This window comes from Suncus etruscus, chromosome 5, assembly GCF_024139225.1.
Source record: "Suncus etruscus isolate mSunEtr1 chromosome 5, mSunEtr1.pri.cur, whole genome shotgun sequence".
Taxonomy (NCBI): Eukaryota; Metazoa; Chordata; class Mammalia; order Eulipotyphla; family Soricidae; genus Suncus; species Suncus etruscus.
In genome coordinates this window covers 33,758,329-33,778,088 of record NC_064852.1, presented here as the reverse complement: position 1 = coordinate 33,778,088, position 19,760 = coordinate 33,758,329, and the positions used below count along the sequence as shown (strand labels likewise).

Below are 19,760 nucleotides of genomic sequence, written 5' to 3'. Positions count from 1 at the left end.
AAAGACAATAAAAGTTTTTAAAAATAAAATAAAAAGTACTTTTTATCCATAGTAAATTTTTATCACCAAAAATTCTTCTTTAATGGAAGTAATATCCAAACTTAAGCCTGTCCATGTTTGGAAAAAAACCTCTTTCAAAAATTACCGTGCTGGGGCCAGAGCGATAGTGCAGTGGTAGGGTATTTTCTTTGCACGCAACTGACCCAGGAGGACTTCTGTTTGATCCCCAGGATCCCATAGGGTCCCTCAACCCAGGAGCAATTTCTGAGCACATAGCCAGGAGTAACATCTGAGCGTCACCGGGGGTGGTTCAAAGACCCCCCTAAAATAATTACCGTGCTATGGAAAATAAAATTAAAATTCAAATACTTTCAAAATTGCAATGGTATATTGAGAACATATATATTAGTTATAATATCACTAATTATTAAAACATAACCAAAAACTGTCAAAAAGTATATAGCATATATTTATAAAAAGTAGAGGTAATTTATTTGATGTAAGATTTTTATTCAAATATATTGCCAGAATATAGACTTCCAATATATAAGCAAAAAAAAAATTTCTGAAACCCTTTTGCCTGTGTGTGTAGAATAATTTTTGTTTTTATTTTGGAGCAACACCTGTTGGTACTCAAGGCTTATTCCTGACTCTGTGTTCAGTAATTACTCCTGCCCATCTTTAGAGGGCCATATCGGGGTGCCTGGAATTGAGCCCAAGCTCAGCTGTATGTAATGCACATGCCCTAACTACTGAACTACCACTTGGGCCCAAGTGTGAAGAATTTTTCAATTCAGTCTATGAATAGAAATCATTAATGTACCATATTAAATATTCTGTTTCATCTTAAGAAAATATTATAAATTACATAGTATAAGTACACTTAAATCTACTCACATTATAAACTAAGAAAATTAAAATAAAATCTGCATTTTATTACTCCAAGTTGACCTGATAACTCAACCAGCATTTATATGTAGTTTCACACCTAAAAACAAATATTGGGTTAGTTATTTGCTTATGTTGTTCAGTATCATAAACAACCTTAAGTGAAGATACTCAAACATTATGGTCTCTTAGACTTATCTAAAAAGAGTTATTATATTGATTGGTTTTTCCTTAAAGAAACTTTTATGAAAGTATATAAATATTGATTTCACTAACAAATTTATAATAGATTGGGAGATGATACAAAGTACCAATATTTTTATTTATATTGATTGTAAATCTCTCTCTCAATATATATATATATATATATATATATATATATATATATATTGGTTTTGGGACTACACCTGGTGACTTTCAGGGGTTACTCCTGGCTATGCACTCAGAAATATCTCCTGGATTGGGGGACCATATGGGAAGGCGGGGGATCAAACCGTGGTTTGTCCTAGGTTAGTATGTGCAAGGCAGATGCTTTACTGCTTGCACCATCGCTTCATCCCCTGTAACGCTATATATATATTTTGATGGGAAGTCACATGCCTAGTCTATCATTCAGAATGTCTTAAAACAAACATCAATGATACTATTTATTTAGAGTTTCTTAATTATTCCTTCTTGTAAAGCTCTTGTTTTCATAACTACAACAAAAAATCACAGCAGAAGAGACCCAAGATTTGACATATTTTTAATACTCTATAGAACTAGCCACCCACTCATTTTGATAGCAAAGCTGTTTTTCAGTAAGGCTGCCTAATTAATGTACTTTGACAGTCTACAAGATAGTATACTAGGATGAAGCATATCATGATAAAGTTTTAATGCCAGAAATAGGAAAATAAATCTAAAACCAAAACAACACATTTGGTAAGAAAACAAATAACCCAAATCCAGTAGTAGAATTGAACTTTACAAATGAGTCTATGTAAGTGTAATTCAAACCAAATATTACTTTAAGTTTAGACAAATAAAATCTCTTCAAAATAATAAAAGCTGAAAAATACTTTCTAAATAATAAAAATACCTGACTTGTATTTTACATAATTATTTATATAAAACAATATACATATATGGAACACTTTCAAATATCTCCAATATATTTATGAGCAGCTATGCTCATGTGCTTTTTGAGGCAGATGTGGCAGTGCTTACTTCTGTCTCTGTGCTCAGAAATTACTTCTGAAAATTTCTGGGGACTATATGGAATGCTGAAGATCAAACCCATGTCAGCTTTATACAATGCAAACATTCTACTCACTATGCCCCAAATTTGAATACATTTCTTCAATTCAATAATAATATATATAAAATACTAATTTATGATCTAATCCTTTAGCCACATATTCACTTTTGTGTATCACAAAAATACTTTGGAATCTTCCAGTTCCCTTCTTTTTTTGTTTGTTTGTTTGTTTGTTTTGTTTTGTTTTTGGGTCACACCCAGCAGCGCTCAGGGGTTACTCCTGGCTCTGCACTCAGAAATCGCTCCTGGCAGGTGTGGGGGACCATATCGGATGCTGGGATTCAAATCACCATCCTTCTGCATGCAAGGCAAATGCCTTACCTCCATGCCTTCTCTCTAGCCCCTTCAGTTTCCTTCTGAACTCAAAATTCAGGAAAATCACAATCTGCAGACATAACCTTTTATTTAATTTTTAATTTTTTTGTAATTTAAATAATTATTCTGTATTTCAATTTAGTTTTGTTGTAATTGATAAAGGTAGAAGTTTAATGAGTCAAATAAGCTTTGGAACAAGTTTCTTATAATGTACAACTGATTTATCAGTATCTTTTTCTTACTAATACTCTTCACTTTTATAACTGTATTTCTATAACATTTGCAATCACAGTCAAAATTTGTGCTCAAATAAAGTTATTTTATTTCCTTGATAATTTCTTAAAACTATTTCTGAATATTGCAGAAAATTAGTTTTAATACTAGTTTTGAAGAAAATATAAAATTATCTTACATTAGTTATTAATATGTTATTCATAAATAGTTTTCATTATAAATGCCTCAAAGGGAAGTAATCATTGTACAAATTATTCACTCAAAATTTCCTTTACACAATAAATATTATCATTTTCTTTGTATTAAAGAAAGATTATCTTCTCAGACTATGTTCTGATAATTTCTTTGTTTCATAAACCATATCCAATTCTCTTCATCAAAATATGGTGATTGTGGAGAATTTTTCCCTCTTATATTAATTTTATTCTGCCTTGTTTTTCTTTAAGAAAGTAAACTTTGCTCATTATTGTACCACATAATATGAGAACAAAAACCTAGAATAATACTCTTTCTTACCTTTTCTCTTTTATATATATACATATATATATATATATATATATATATATACACACACATACCTAGAGATAGATTAAATCAGCAAGTAACATCTCACTCTAAGAAGTTCTAAATATACCATTCACGTTGATTAAGAATAGATAGATTTATGTTCTATAAACTGTGTTCTGTCATATATTCTATTACAATAATGTCTACCTTCCAGACCTGTTTTTTTGAAGTTGTAAAAGTACTTTGTGATCTGCTTTTAAAAATGTTTTGTAAGTGTAAAATGCTTCAAAATATAAAATCTTCAATGAGAAATATGAAAAGGATACTTTTGTGGGTTTTATTTAATTACTTCACAAAGTTTACCTGATTTTTGAGATCCAATTTGGGGCATGAACGACCTCCATCATAAGGTTTTTCCTTTAACCATTTGGATCGAATTCTCACTCCAATACCACAAGAGGAACTACAAGATCCCCAGCTAGACCAATCACTTAACTTGCAATCAAATGGGCAGGGAATGTCACACTCTTCTTGGATGTAACCTGTAAAAGAGTTAAAAGATGAGAGAAAAGTATGCTTAAAATGCACCGACTATAAAATCATATTTAATTTCTGCTTTTATTGTTATAACTCAAATTGTTCAATGGTATTTTTACCATGACTTCATTAATTTCACATTCAGATAAATTTTATAAGACAAATGAGATATTTCAAATGAATGGCACTTCTTTACATTATTAGTAATTCTAGACTAAAAGAAGTTGCTAAAATCTGTACAAAAAATCCTGATTTTTGTAAAGAATTATAGTTCAGGGGTATTGAGACATGATAGAATTGTCTCTTCTCACTGAACCTTGTGCTCTAAAATTCACTTTGTATAACGAGAAAATAAAGGAGTTAATTCTAGTGTCTGTGACATGTAAAATATATATAATAGGATATATGGATATATATAATAGGATATATGGATATATATATATATCCAGTATAATATGCTATGAACAAATAGAAAGAGGATAGTAAACTAAAACAACAGTATATTAGGAGTTAGAATGATAGTGTGGTAGTGTAGTGAATAGGGTACTTGCTTTACATGAGGTCAATCTTGATTCAATCCTTGGCATCCCATATACCTTTCCAAGTGTTTCCAGAGTGAAACCTAATCACAGAACCAGGAATAAACTTGGAATATCATCCAGTATGACCCCAAAATAAAAATATAAAACTGTAGGATATAAGCGATTAAAGGAAATATAAAATAGTGAAAGGTTGTATAATAAAATTGACTAATGGTCTTAAAATATATGGATTAAATTAAAAACTTCAGTTTGCAACCAAATTTTAACTTGATTTCCTCTTGTCTTTAACCCTCCTTGTGATAACATTTCATAAATAATCTCATTATTTTATCTATCATGAGGATCACTGTCAAATATGTATTTCCAATTCTGAGCTTACTACTGAGTCTCTATCATTTACTTCAACTGTATGTCCCGATATCTTAAAATTTAATGTGTCACAAACTGTGGTCATCAATTTCTTCCAAACACTTTTAATTTCTCATCTCCATTTTAACTTATTCTGTTCCTCATCTTAATAAACTACAAAGCATATAATTCCTATAGCAGGAAATAGACCCCTGTCTCATTTTTTCCACTTTTTGTTTAGGCAAGACAGGATATGGAAGTATTCTTAAACTATCAACACCCACAATTTAAGAAATTTAAGCATAGAATAAAGGTGATAAAAAGTTACCTATATAATTATCATGAAAATAGGCTGGTCTTTAATGATTAAAAATAGAGTTCATCATGCGTGCTAACTCTTATTTAAGAGGAAATCCTTAAAAAGAGTGAATTTTAGACACAAGGAAGATTACCTTGCTTACTTTGAGAATTCCAACAATCTTACTATGAAATGCTCAGGGCACAGAACTGTAAATAACCTCCAAAACCCAAAGGTAGCCAATGGACTATGTTCACAAGGAAATAGCAATTTCAATCTTATAGACACACAGTTTCATCAAACCAGCTCTACCAAAGATGTCAAGGAAGTTTAATTGATATTTCCCCAACCTAGACACTGCCAAAACCTCAGCATTGACTTATAGCTTATGACAGTTTAGTGAAAATCTTAAGCAGGCAATCTAGCTCTAATATTATATTAGGGGTCATGACCCCATAAATGAGGTCAGGGTGCTTCTAAAAATTATGTTTAAAATAATTTATTAGCAGAAAATGTTTTACTTGCTTAACCATTTTGCATATATTTATGCTCATTATCAATTAAGAAGTTCTCAGGTAAAAAGGGGTCATGCATGGAAATGTTTAAAAGCCATGATCTCAAGAAGCAATGTCAAGTCCTGACCCTGAAGACTGTGAGATAACACAGTCTTTGGTACTACAGAATATCCAAGAAAAATGTTCTTCATCATTTTACATATAGGTTTAACATAGGTATTATTTCTTAGGTTGACAAATGAAAGACATGACAAATTTGTATTTAATTTTAAAATTTAATTTTTTATCTAATACTGAGATCTTCCTGTTGTGGTAGTAATATTTCATTAGTCTTTCTTCTCCCTTTCTTTGCTAACATCACTACACTTCTTTTCAATAAATACCTTTTGGCATTTATCAATTTTAAAGAAAAATATTCATTTTTCCAAAACACATAACTTGCTCTACTTATTGTAAAACACTTTAATATTTATGATCAGATTCTTTTTTTCTTTTTGTTTTTGGGTCTCACCTGGCAGTGCTCAGGGGTTACTCCTGGCTCTATGCTCAGAAATCGCCCCTGGCAGGCACAGGGGCCCATTTGGGATGCCAGGATTCAAACCACCGTCCTTCTGCATGCAAGGCAAATGCCTTACCTCCTTGCTATCTCTCCGGCCCCATGATCAGATTCTTTACAGTTTCTTATCTTAAATCTAAAAAATTTCCAATATTCCAGGACATATTACATAACTATTTTACTAGAATCTTAGGCTCAATTCTTGGCATCAACACTTTTCAAAGAACCCCAAGGAGGCTAATGCACAATCAAGACTATAACTTGTATTACCTCATAACCATCCTTGTAACTTGAAATATATTTGGAAAAATGGGTATAAAATATACTCATACAAAAATCTTATTTTTTGTATGCTTAATTCCTTAATAATGTGCTTAGTTCCAAATATAAAGGTAGCCTCCTCATCCCTATTTTTCTTTTCTTTTTCTATATTTTTTTCTGCTTGTTTTGGTTCTGCTTAGCACAAAATTCTAGTAGAAAAGACTAGGGATAAAACCATCATCTGTCCTGTACTGGCCATGTACAAGGCAACCCCCTCCACTGTGCTATCTCTCCGGCCCCCTCTATGTAGTTTTTATTGTTAATCTGCATTGAATATAAAATAAATGATAAATATAGACCTTAATAAGTGATGCAAGTTATATTTTATAGATAAACTAAATTATATAATGATTCTATTTGTGACTGAACTAAAGAGCAGGAAAATTTGTTATATGAGATGAATGCTTCAAATATAAAATTCCAGAAGATGTTATATCAGATCATTTTTATATATGATTTCTTATATAGGTACTGTACTTGATATATGTATAATTAAATATATTATTTTCAACCATGTTTGCATATTGAAGAATTTTAATTAGAAAGCCTCTAACAATATAGACTCTTTTTTTTCACTCAAAACAGATGCATATCCAGATAAAAGAGGACCTATGGAAAGAACAGCTGATAACTGCAGTTTGCACCTGTTTATTTGATATTATTTTAGAACACCTGTTTAATAATTAAAACCATTCATTTTTTGTCCACAACTGACAGTTTTTGTAAAAATTAAGTTCAAATAAAATTTTCTGCAAATGCTCAATAACATATCATGATGGGAGATCAAATAGAAAATAATAATGATGTGCTCGCTTCGGCAGCACATTTACTAAAATTGGAACGATACAGAGAAGATTAGCATGGCCCCTGCGCAAGGATGACACGCAAATTCGTGAAGCATTCCATATTTAAAAATAATAATAATAATAATGACAGTAAAACTGAGAAAATAAAAAAATTACTGATACTTTTCTACTGTATAAATTATAGATATCTCATTAGACAGCATATATTACTGACACTTTATTAAAGTAATGAAAATGCTGCTCAGAATAATATGGAAAAGAGATATTTGTCAACACTTTCTCACTTTAAAATAAATATTCTTGTGATCATTTTTAATTAAAATAGTACCATGCCTTCAATTTTCAATATTTAAAGTTATTTTGGTTTATACATTTTAACACAATTATTTATCTAGTTAAGATGTTCCAAATTAAAGAGTTTCTAGTTAATTAAATCAGAGAGGTTTACTGTAGGTATGTGTATAGAAGAGGTAGAAAAAATTATAATGAAAGTGTTCATTATAAGAAAGATGAATTGAGAAATTAAAACATCTAGACATTATTCTCAATAAAGGGAACAGACATTTGTCAAAATGTTTTATAAGCATTTACTTAGGGTACTAACCCATTAAAAATAGAAAATAGTAAATTTACTTTTATATATAATATATAAAATTATATATGTATGTATTTATATACATACAAATATATATATACATACAAATATACATATATATACATACAAATATATATATATGTTTCTTTGTTTTGGTGGCCACATCCGATCCTCAGTGATCAGAGGTTACTCCTAGCTCTCCACTGAGAAGTCACTCCTGGCAGGCACGGGGAATATATGCAATCTGGGTATTGAACCTGTTTAGTCCATTTGCAAGGCAAATGCCCTACTGCTATGCTATCACTGCGACTCTGAAATTATATTTTGAAAAACAAATATTATTTATCAAAAAGCAGTTGCATTATTTCAAAGATGTTATCGTGCCATTTTGGGAATTAAGTATGGAGAGTTGGAAAGAACATAATCATTATTAAGTCTTCTTCTAAATTGAGTTACTAAGATAACATATTAGAAAATATTCTTTACCAATAGTATCTTTATTATATGTACAATAACCCATTAAATTAACTTGAACTTTCTCATTTTAAAGATAAAATAGGTGTCAAGGACAATTATTGTGGATAGGATAATTGCTTTTCACAAAGACAACAAGAGTTTGATTTCAGGCACCACATATAGTTTTCTGAGCAGTCAGGAGTAGTCCCTGAGAACAGAAACAGGAATAAGCTCTGAGAAATTTCAGGTGTGACACTCCAACAAAATAAAAATTTTTGTAAAAATTTTGTATTTAGACACAGAAATTAATAATATTTTAAATTAACTGAAATAAGCAATAAAATGATACAAATTTCAAATAATGATACAAGCTTTTCTTAATTCTATCAAATTAAAATATTAGGCAGCACCTTTTTATAATTTAGAGCATCTTCTAAAAAGCTTAATCTAAATGTCAATAGTTTTCTTTACTAAAATATAATTTTTTTTTTTTTTTTTTTGGTTTTTGGACCACCCCCAGTGGTGCTCAGGGGTTACTACTGGCTGTCTGCTCAGAAATAGCTCCTGGCAGGCACGGAGGACCATATGGGCACCGGAATTCAAACCAACCACCTTAGATCCTGGATTGGCTGCTTGCAAGGCAAATGCCGCTGTGCTATCTCTCCAGCCCCTACTAAAATATAATTTATGGCTGCTCTATATATCAGGTATCTTATACACACATTTATTCAGACTTTAAAAAAACTGCATTCTGGTAAGCAATAAAATAAAAACCCAGACGTAAGTAAGAAACTTATCTGTTCTGTATATATATGGTAATATAAAATCATAGAATAAGAAATCGAAGCTATCGACACATTATGTGACTTGAGCTACCTATTAAAGAATCACTTAATTACTGAAGAAGACATTGATAACCTTGATAAATTTCCATCTTTAGTAGATATAATGCTCTTATAAAGCAAAGTAGTGACCCTGACAATGGAACTTGAAGCAGTATAAGCAAAGAAACCAAATTAAACCAATCTGAAATTTTTCTAGATTCATGTCTATCAGATTAAAATATCTCCAGATTTTGGTAAAGAACATTGAAAATGCCCCACAGCCCCTACACTTCATTCTTTTTTTTTAAAGGCTTTTTTTAAATGACAATTCTTGACGAGCATGTGTGTGTGTGTGTGTGTGTGTGTGTGTGTGTGTGTGTGTGTGTGTGTGTGTGTGTTTAATTTTTATTGTGATCATAATGGCTTACATATCTTTCACAGTAGTATTTTAGGTACATATTAGCATTGAATCAGGGGAATACCCATCACCAAATTTGTCCTCCCCCATCCCAGTTCCCTTACTGCAACCCATATACCCCACCATCACCCCCAGGCTGCTAGAATAGGTGGACCCCCCTTTGTCCAGCTTACTATTAGTGGTCATATATCTGTTTTGTCCTGGTACAATTCCTGGTTTCCCCCTCTATTTAAGAGGTGAAGCTAGATAAATCAAGTTATGTGGTTTTGTTTGAAGGAAAGAAAAGCAATAGAATGGGGTACAAAATAAGGAAAAATAAAAAATAAATAAATAAAATAGAAGTCAAATACTTTGAAAATGGGCAGAGACCTTCTAAAAGCTTTCAACTTCAGTTCAAGAGAGGACATGAAAAAGGTAATTGAAACACCACAACAATACAGAAAGAAATATCAAATTAAATATCCAGTGAGCACTACAGCAATAAAGACAAGCACCACACAATAGTCTCGGTTCTGAAATCAAATCCTGTTGGAGTGCAAAAAGAAAGAGAAAGATAAGATAAAATAAAATAAAATAAAATAAATTTGGTGATATCAACTTCAATATCTATACCAAAATAAAGACGTCAAAAAATCTATCAATTAATAAATAAATCTGTGGAAAGATGATTATTTTGTGTGTTTTATTTTCTTTTCCACCCTGCATAGGCACATTAAGTATTGGGGATATTATAGAGGGAATTCCCTTGGCCTAGGAGTTACAGGATTTCTCCACCTCTGAAGTATACTGTCATGGGATTAACTGTAGATTCCTTGCATGATCATTTACTATCCCCTTGGTGCTTTTGTGGTGTATGGAAGACTTCTGCTTCGTCTTGGATAGTAAAATTAGACCTCCGTATCTAGAGATCTTGGTGACTGTGCAGCTCAAAGAATGGAGCTTATGATGGAGACTTTCTTTTTGGTCTAGAGTTCTGCTTCTTCAGTGTCGTTTTAATTCATCTTCTGTAATTGGTGGTCTTGGTCTTTATGTTGCTCCTAGGATGGAGCCTGGGATAAAGTCTTCCGTTATGTTTCCGGAAGACCCGTTCAGTTGCGGTGATCTCAGTCAGACCTCTGGAGTTGGAGGCATGTGTGGTTTTTAAGACTATCTCTAAAGCTCAATCTTTTTATTTACCTATCCCGGTAATGCACATTTAATAATCTTATACTTTTGTAATGCATATTTTCTGAATAAATTCATATAACTTCATGTAACTTCATATATTTTACATATATTCATATACATTCATATGCCACTGACTTAAGTAGTATGTTAAACTATTAAACTTAGGTGCAAGTTGACATTAATATCCAAACTTCATATTATAACAAATAAACATTATTATATAAAATGTTCATTATTATAACTTAAGATGTTCTCTTAATTTCTGAATTTACAAGGGAAAGAGTCAACCTTGCACTCAAATAAATATATTTTTAAACGAAATGATATTCTAACTAAAAACAAATACTGTATGATTTTTAATAAATTAAGTAAATTTATGTCTTAAGTATAATTAAAATTTTGAGGAGGGGCCAAGCACTAGCACAGCAGGTAGGGCATTTGCCTTGCACACAGCCAACCTGGATTCTATCTGGGTTCAATCCTCAACATTTCATATGGTTTCCAGAGCCTGCCTGGAGTGATTTCTAATTACAGAGCCAGAATAATCCCTGAGCACTGCCAAGTGTGACCAAAAACCAAAAACCAAAAGAAAAAAAGAAAAAAAAACTTTGAAAAAACATGCAAGGATGCTGGTTTTAATTTCTGAATAAATTATGTGAAAGTATATCTTACATAGTATGTATTTTTAATAGTTTCCTAAAAAAGTATATTTGCTTTAATTAAGTGCATTAGTGTCATTAATCAACTTATATAAAATACTGCTATCATAAATTTTGGTGGCAAATATCAACACAAGTTGTTTAATAGAGACATTTTCAACATTAATGACTCTATAGTTTCCTCCTTTGAGCAGAAAAAGAAGCATTTTTTTATTTCTTTTATAAGATATTGAGGATATCAGGGATATATAAAACATTTAGCACAATGCAATTTATACTGATCTTTTAGGGTTGTGTGTGCTAAAGTTTATTACTAATACAAATATATGTTTAAAAGAGTGTCTGGCATTAGCTGCATAGAAAACTTGGCATTTAAAACACTATGAAGTTATATAAGTCAATAACAGTAAGAATTTCTTAGAACTGTAGCTGCAGACTTTCTGTCCTCAATACATTTTCTTGCCTTGAGAAAATATCAATACAGTTCTCTATAAAAGTACAACTCTCAACACAAGTCTCAATGTTTTGTATATATTTTCTTTTGCTTTATATGTTTGTCAAGAATATCTTAGAGTATACCTTGTAAGCATCACTAATATTCACCACATATTTGAGTTTCTATTTCTAGACATATTATATGATCTTACTCCCAGATTCTTGTGTTAGAATTGAAGAACATTTAATAACTTGTTTTATTCAATGAGATATAGTACAAGTGGAATACATCACCTCTTGGTGGAAGTTAAAATAGAAAAATAAATATAATTTATTCCCATATTTTACTAAGCCATAGAGCATACACACACACACACACAACAACAACAACAACAACAACAACAACTATATAGTGGCTATTCTATCAACAGGGATCCTGGAATTGAAGTAAAGCACCTATCTAATTGAACATGGATAGATACAGTAAAATGATACCATTATAGACTTCAACTGCTGTGATATTTAAGTTTTGATTACAGTTGTTACTTTGATATGATCTGAAAGTATACTTTCTAAAGAAAAAGGGAAAAACACCAGGGGTACATATATTTGGTTATCAGTGATTAATAGAGTCTAACAGTACTATCAGGAATATTTCATTTAAGTAAAATTTTTCTATGGTTTTATTTGATAAAATTTTTCTATGGTTATATATTTGATAAAAAGGAAGCTTTTATTCATTATTTGAAGAACTATAAACTCAATCAGCTTCTATATAAAGTAACATGAAGATATCTTAAAATTAAAAATAAAACCATCATATGACTCCAAATTTCTATTTTTAACATTCATTTGAAAATTATAAGAACTAATTGAACAGGTACATGCCTATGTTTATTGCAGCACTGTTTTCAAATAGCTATATATTTCAAAATGAAAAGACATATGCCACCTGATCTCACTTGAATTTTACATATAAAAATCAAGTGTGTAAATAATACTAATGATTACAAACCTTTTGGGTTCTGATGATATTAATGGGACTACTTAAGGAGTAGAGTGATTTACAAGAAAGTCACTGTAGGCAGTGATGGAGGATGTTCTTGGAGTCATTTTGGTGGTAGGTGTTATAAAAATATTGTACCCCTAAAATTTATCTTCATTTGCATACTTGTAAACCATTACACCATATTAATATGGTACGGTGAAGGGGAGTGTTTTTTACATGACTGAAACCCAACTACAATCATATTTATAATCTAGGTGTTTAAATAAAGATATTACTATAAAAAAAGAAAAGAGCATTAAAATAAACAAACAAAAGAAATGAAAATATTCTTAAAATAAGTGAACAGATGACAATAAAACTTTGGAATAAATTCAAACACAAACAAAAAAAAGATCACTGAATTATTTAGATGTTAACTGAAAAATAGACATTGCACTAAAATATAAATGAATACAATATGTAATTATATGCTTTATGCAAAAAATATAATTAAATAGGATGAAGTTGTATAAGTAACTATTTTTGATAAGTATATATAGCTAATATGCCATATATCTGGAAATGTTGATACTCAAAATTACCATAAAACTTGCTCTTTAAATAGCAGATTTACTTCCAATTAATTAAAACATAATTAATAACTGAACCTCCAGTTATGTATCCAATAGCAATAAGAAATAAATGAACTTAGTATTATCCTCATTTGCATCATTCCATAGGTGTCTAAAATAAATTCTGGCCTTAAATAAGATATTATGGGCTAGCTAACACTCTATAAATATACTGTTTATTTAGTTATTCATTTTATCAGTTACATTTGATATCAGGATTTATTTTGGATATTATTTAGGATATATTTTGGATATATTTAGCATATATCTCAGGATTTATTTAGGATATTTAAAAAATGTGCTGAGCACTCTTCAAAATGTGCATGACCTGGAAATACCTGGAAAAATCCAATAGGGCAACAGCTTCTCAGACAAAATAGTGCAATATTATGAAATATAACTCTTTAGTTCCTATTTCCAAAACTATAAATGAAAGTAAATCTCTTTATATATTGTAATAAAAGGTAGATGATACAGAAATTAACCAGTCATATCTATAAAAATATGGAAAAATCCAACTGAAGATTTCTATTAAAAAGGAACTTTCTAAAATATTTAAGGTGTTTATTTTGAAGTGCAGGATACAGGAATAAATCAGGAAGTTTTCAGTTCTTACTTCTGGTAGGCTCAGTAGATCATGAATGGTGTACAGAGATCAAATCAAGACAGTGAAGACACCATAGCCATGGTTATATCTCTCTGGTAGTATAAATTAGTTATAAATTAGTAGAAAATGGTATAAATTAGTAGTTAAATGTTATTGCCTTGAGTACCATGTACATTGCTAACAATAGTATTTAGTAGTATTTAAGCATAGATATTAAAGATGAGAACAAGAGACATAGAAATTAGAAAAGTTCTTAGAATAGCATGACTACCAAGATGGTGTATATTCCATGATGCTGTATTCCAAGATGGTGGATACCAAGGTGGGTTTATTCTCCACTACATGTCATCCAACTCTGAACCCTAGAGCAAAACTAGATTCATTGGGTTATAAAATATGCAAACAAAAATCTTAAAATAAACCTCCACTTTTATTGAATGAAATGTTGCCCAGACAATGGTTTGTACTGATGATCAATAAAACGTGTTGTCATTACATATTCTGACTTCCAGATTACATGATGAATAAAACTTCCTAAAATTTTGATTAAATATAAAATATAAAGTCCTGGAGTTGGTGGGATGAGACCTTTCTCAGCTCGGCTCAGTGCCTATAGCCCTTTTGCCCAGTGGGTTTGTGGGTTGCAGGTTAAGGGTGGAAAAATGATCCACCAGTAGTCAGTTGAAGATACAGGAGATATCCAGCTTTATTTCATGGCCCTAGATACCATAGACATTTTCCTCATGACTTCTAAGCTATTGTTTATTAAGCAGCCTCTATCAGCTGCCATCCAGGCACCCTTTCTGTGTCTGCTCTCCCACTCCTCCCCTAAGCAACCCCTTAATTACCAACCACAGACCCCTCCCAGCTGTGGGAGGGTCTGGACATAAAGGTAAGATTAGCATATGGAATTGCGTGAGAGTTAACACTAAAATTTACATTTGTCAAATAATCGCAAATTTCAGCTAGTGCAGCAAGCATTGCTTCATTGCTTTGGTATGGATTCACAGCACATCAACTACTTGAATATAACTGCAAAAACCTTTGCATATCTCCATTATTTCAATTAAATATGATTTCCAGACATGGTATATATTTTATTGGGACATGATATTTGTTAGCTTACCAATAAATTTTTCCTATAGGATTGTAAACAAGTTAATTCAGAGATTTTAATTTAGACTTATTTAGCCTTGTATGGACAATGGATATTTTATAAAAGCAGTGAATGACATACTTGATAAACATAAAAGTTGCCTGAGTGATCTATTTAAGTGTATGAACTTCTAAGAAAACAGAGTCAGTTATTTCTAGCTAGTCTAATAGTGTCAAGGACTGTGGATAATTATAATTCACAGTTACAGTGGAACTGTTAAACTAGGAAAAAGTCTCGAGTGACCATTTTCATCACTTAAAGGCAAGAAAAAGATAAAAAAAGAGTGTATTAGTTTCCAAGGGCATTCATAAATTATCACAATATAAAGCAGAGAAAATTTATTCACTCATAGAGCTAGAGGCCAGAAATCTGAAATTACGATGTTATTAGGACTTTGTTACTTCTAATGTCTATAGAGTACCCTTCATTGTCCTTTTTACCTGCTGGTGACTGCATTTTTCCATGATGCTGCAGAATGATGTAAATGACTGTTTAAACTTCCCACAGTCATTTTTCTATCTATATATCTTAAATTACTTTCTACTTTTTATACCAGTCACTTGAGAGAGTCCACCCTCCTCAATCAGAATGTTAGCATTTCAATTTTTAAAATGCAATTCTATTTATAATATATATGTGTTGAAAAGCAAATTAATTATTGAGTCCTGGATGGAGGTGGATGATGGTGAGATGGGTAGATGGGCTTTTCTCTTCCTGCCCAGGCCACATGCCTGCATCCCCTCCAGCCAGCTGGTCTGAGGGTGATATCGAGGAAATGATTCACAGACAGTCAGATTTCAGGGGACATCAATTTTATTAAGGCCCTAGCCAATATCTGTGGCCTTTAATATTAAACCTTTTAAGCCTGCTCTCTTCTACTGCCCTGACATCTCAACCTCTTTCTGCCATCACTCCTGCTACTTCTCCCTGAATCTCAACTAAATCCCTTTTCTGTCCCTCAGGCAATCCTTTTGTTACCTACCAAAGACCTTTCCCAGAAATGGGCTGGTCTTACCATCAGGTAAAATTAGCATTTAGCCTTGGGGAGGGGTAACATAAATGTAGAGCTAATTTCAAATAATTTAATATAAACAAATAATTGGTACACTTATTTTTAAGGAGAAATAATTAGTTCATTAGAGAAATGGATAACATTTATAATAGATAACAATATAAAAAGATGTAAATATAACTTTGATACCAACCTGATCTAGCCCTATATCCCACTAAAATTTTTATAGTAGAAATAATATTTCAGAAGATATGATACTCACTATGCATGCAGTTGACCTAGGTAAATATTTGGTACTTCATGTGATTCCCCAAACACCTCTAGGAGCAATCACTGAGCACAAAGTCAAAAGTTAGCCTTGCTGCCATTAGTTGTTAATCCCCCTTACTTCCCCACCAAAAAAATCATCTAAATAATTAAGTCCCAATAATACCATCTAAAAGAAGATGATCAGTAATTGGTTAAATCTATCCTCAGCATAAACTCCTAAGTACAATTTTGTTGGAACAGACAATACAAATTTACTTAGTGATGGTGAGTGGCTGATTTTGCACTATGACAGTATAAATGACAAAATATGACAGGGCATCATGCCTCTCAACAAGGAAAACACTATCTGATCTCTCTAGAATATACTTGCTACATCTAATTTTCAAAAACATAAAAATAATGATGTTCAGTGCAAAAATGTATTATGAGTTTGAAGTGAGAGACCCCTAAATTTTATAGAAAGTACAGCATCTTCCCAAAATATAATATATTATTGGAAAATTATTGTCAGACTCATCTAGTACATTCACTACTAGTGCTATTAGTTTGTTCTAACAATTTTAAGGACTGCCAATTATCAATTTTCCCCTCTGCAAAATGGAGTAATTTATTACACTTTATAAAATTGCTTCATAGTAAAGCAGTATTTTTAATGAGGGGCTATGTGGCCCCTTAAAGGCCCAGAATTTTCCAAAGGGAACAAAGATAAACTATATTATTTTAGGACAACAACATGACTGTAAAATACCCACCTAAGGGATTATACAGGGAGGAAACAATATTAGGAGGAGTGCAGAATAGGATAAATTTCAAGGAAAATAAGAATTTAGGTTCTAGTAAAAAGGGATTAACAAAAATTCTAGCACTGTTCTCCAAATAATATAATGTACAAAGGATATAATGTAATCTTCAGTATAGGAAATGAAGTTAAGTGTAGGAATTAGGAAGAAAATACCACTTGAAAAATTTCCCAAGGAGTTCTAACATATTGAGCTTTTTTTTTTTTCCAAATAATGTTCACTGCAGGAAGCTAAAAGATACGTGGCATGTAGGAGTTGGAAAACAACTCATATCAATTTTTGTCAACATATTGATTAAACAAAAGAATGGAAGGTATATGGGACATTGATGATGGAAATGTTGCACTGGTGATGGGTGGTGTTCTTTACATGACTGAAACCCAAACACAATCATGTATGTAATCAAGGTGTTTAAATAAAATATATAAAAAATAAATAAAAAAAGAATCACTCCTGTAAAAAAAAAAGAATGGAAAGTGGTTAGCTTTTGATAAACAGCAATGTGTTAATGAAAACAGATATGCTTAGAATATTAAACAGAACTTAAACATTATAGATGGAGATGAAGTTGAAAGACTATAGAGAAAAATATTTGCATTGAATTAACAAAAATAATTTTTATTGAACACATTACTAATGCTACTTTGCCTCACCTAAACAATCATATCCTCTTCCATGTTCTGCAAAGTAAACTCTTTGAAATATCATACAGAATTAGTAATCTTTTGCATTCAGGACTCTATTACATTAAATGGAAGTAAATTTTTCTAACTTTCAGCAGTACATGTGGCAGTAACATTACAAAGCAGAATTGTAATTCGGGAGACAAAGAAGATTATTCCTAGGCTTCATTTCATTATTAACACAATTATTTTAGCTGTAGAGTGACCTATTTACAATTAACACCTTTGGAAGCTGATGCTATAGCTGTTATATCTGAAGTATGACTTTGGTTCAGAAGAGTTATGGTTTAGTATAATTAGGAATAAAAGGTACTAGAGGCACATTTGCAAAGCCTTAGGAGAGAATCATAAAATAAGAGAAAACTTAAATATTTTATCGAAAGAAATTAAGATGGTGCTTGTAGGGTACTTATCTGAGACCCACCCATTTCTGGGAGGGGTTTTGGGAACCGGATAATAGGTGTGACTTTACCTGCAAAGCCCGGCCCATTCCTGGGAGGGGTCTTGGAATAGGTAGATAAACCCGGAAGCGAAGGGATTAAGGGGCTTTTGCCTTTTGGCCCTGCTGGGCTCTGTGAGGGAGATGGCTGAAAGAGGATAAGACGCAGGGCAAGCCTAAAATGGCTATATGCTTGAAAGGTTATGAGTAGGCCACACACATGTGGTGGCTAGGGCCTGAATAAAGATGATTCTTCCTGAAGCCTGCATGTGAGTAAGTGATTTCACCTGGGCGACTCGCCGGCTGCATGGGGGTTGCTGAGCCACGTGGCCTGGGATGGCAGACAGAGAAATCCACCTCCATCCATCGCCATCCAGCTTCATCCTTAATTATTTAACACAACAGGTGCTAAATTATTTTAGGTTATTCATTTTTATTTTATATATCTATATTTTAGAATTTCCCAGATGGAAAAATCTATAATTAATATTTTCAAAATTCAGAAATATGATATGTATGCCATAGGATTAAAAGTTGGCCCAAGACTTCAAGGGAAACTTCTCCTGTGCCTGTCTGTGTTTCTGAATACCTGAAGGTCTCCTCAGAGGCCTAGGGAGCGCACCCCCCAAAACCTGCATTTTGAAGCTGCCCAGTGAGTAAACTCTGGCTGTGGGGTTTGCAGTCCAATAAGCTGAGCTCTCTGGCCTGCAGAGGCTCAGCCCTGATGTGCCTTTGTTCACTCTGAGGACTTCAAGGGAAACTTTCCCTGTGCCTGTCTGTGTTTCTGAATACCTGAAGGTCTCCTCAGAAGCCTAGGGAGCGCACCCCCCAAAAACTGCATTTTGAAGCTGCCCAGTGAGTAAACTCAGGCTTTGGAAGTCGCTGTCCAATAAGCTGAGCTCTCTGGCCTGTGGAGGCTCCGCCATGCTGTGCCTTTGTTCACTCTGAGGACTTCAAGGGAAACTTCTCCTGTGCCTGTCTGTGTTTCTGAATACCTGAAGGTCTCCTCAGAGGCCTATGGGGCACACTCCCAAAAAACTGTCAGCTAGAGGCAGCAGAAGAGCGTTCATGGCTGCGCACTCTTTCTAACCAATGAACCCCACCACAACTTGCAGGGGAAACCACACTACACGCATGACAATGGGGAAACCTCGCAGGCAAACAACATGCACAGAGAATGAAGACGAAAGCTTGGATGACCTAATAAATTCCAACCACCTGATTAACCTCTCGAATAAGGAAGTTAAAATAGCAATATGGAAGATGTTTGAAGAACTCAAAGAAAGCATAGATTGATCTGAACAGAATACAAAGACAGAAATCAGAAAACTCCAAACTGAAATAACAGATCTGAAAAATACATTAGCTCAAATGAAAACCTCAATGGATGGCCTTGCCAGCAGGGTAACAGCAGCTGAGGAGAGAATCAGAGTACTGGAAGATGTGATACAG

The 19,760-nt window shown here is 32.4% G+C and overlaps 1 protein-coding gene and 1 non-coding gene across 2 annotated transcripts in view; one reads left to right on the top strand and one right to left on the bottom strand.

Moving 5' to 3' along the window:
• The window catches only part of THSD7B (thrombospondin type 1 domain containing 7B), a 957,836-nt gene that overhangs the window by 245,617 nt on the left and 692,459 nt on the right, over positions 1 to 19,760 (bottom strand). Inside the window, exon 15 of the mRNA XM_049773766.1 lies at positions 3,608 to 3,786. Coding sequence (XP_049629723.1) covers positions 3,608 to 3,786 — 179 coding nt within the window. The remainder of the gene's footprint in view (positions 1 to 3,607; positions 3,787 to 19,760) is intronic.
• On the top strand, positions 7,167 to 7,273 carry LOC126010465 (U6 spliceosomal RNA). The gene has a single exon (XR_007496493.1). It is a non-coding gene; the product is annotated as a U6 spliceosomal RNA (small nuclear RNA).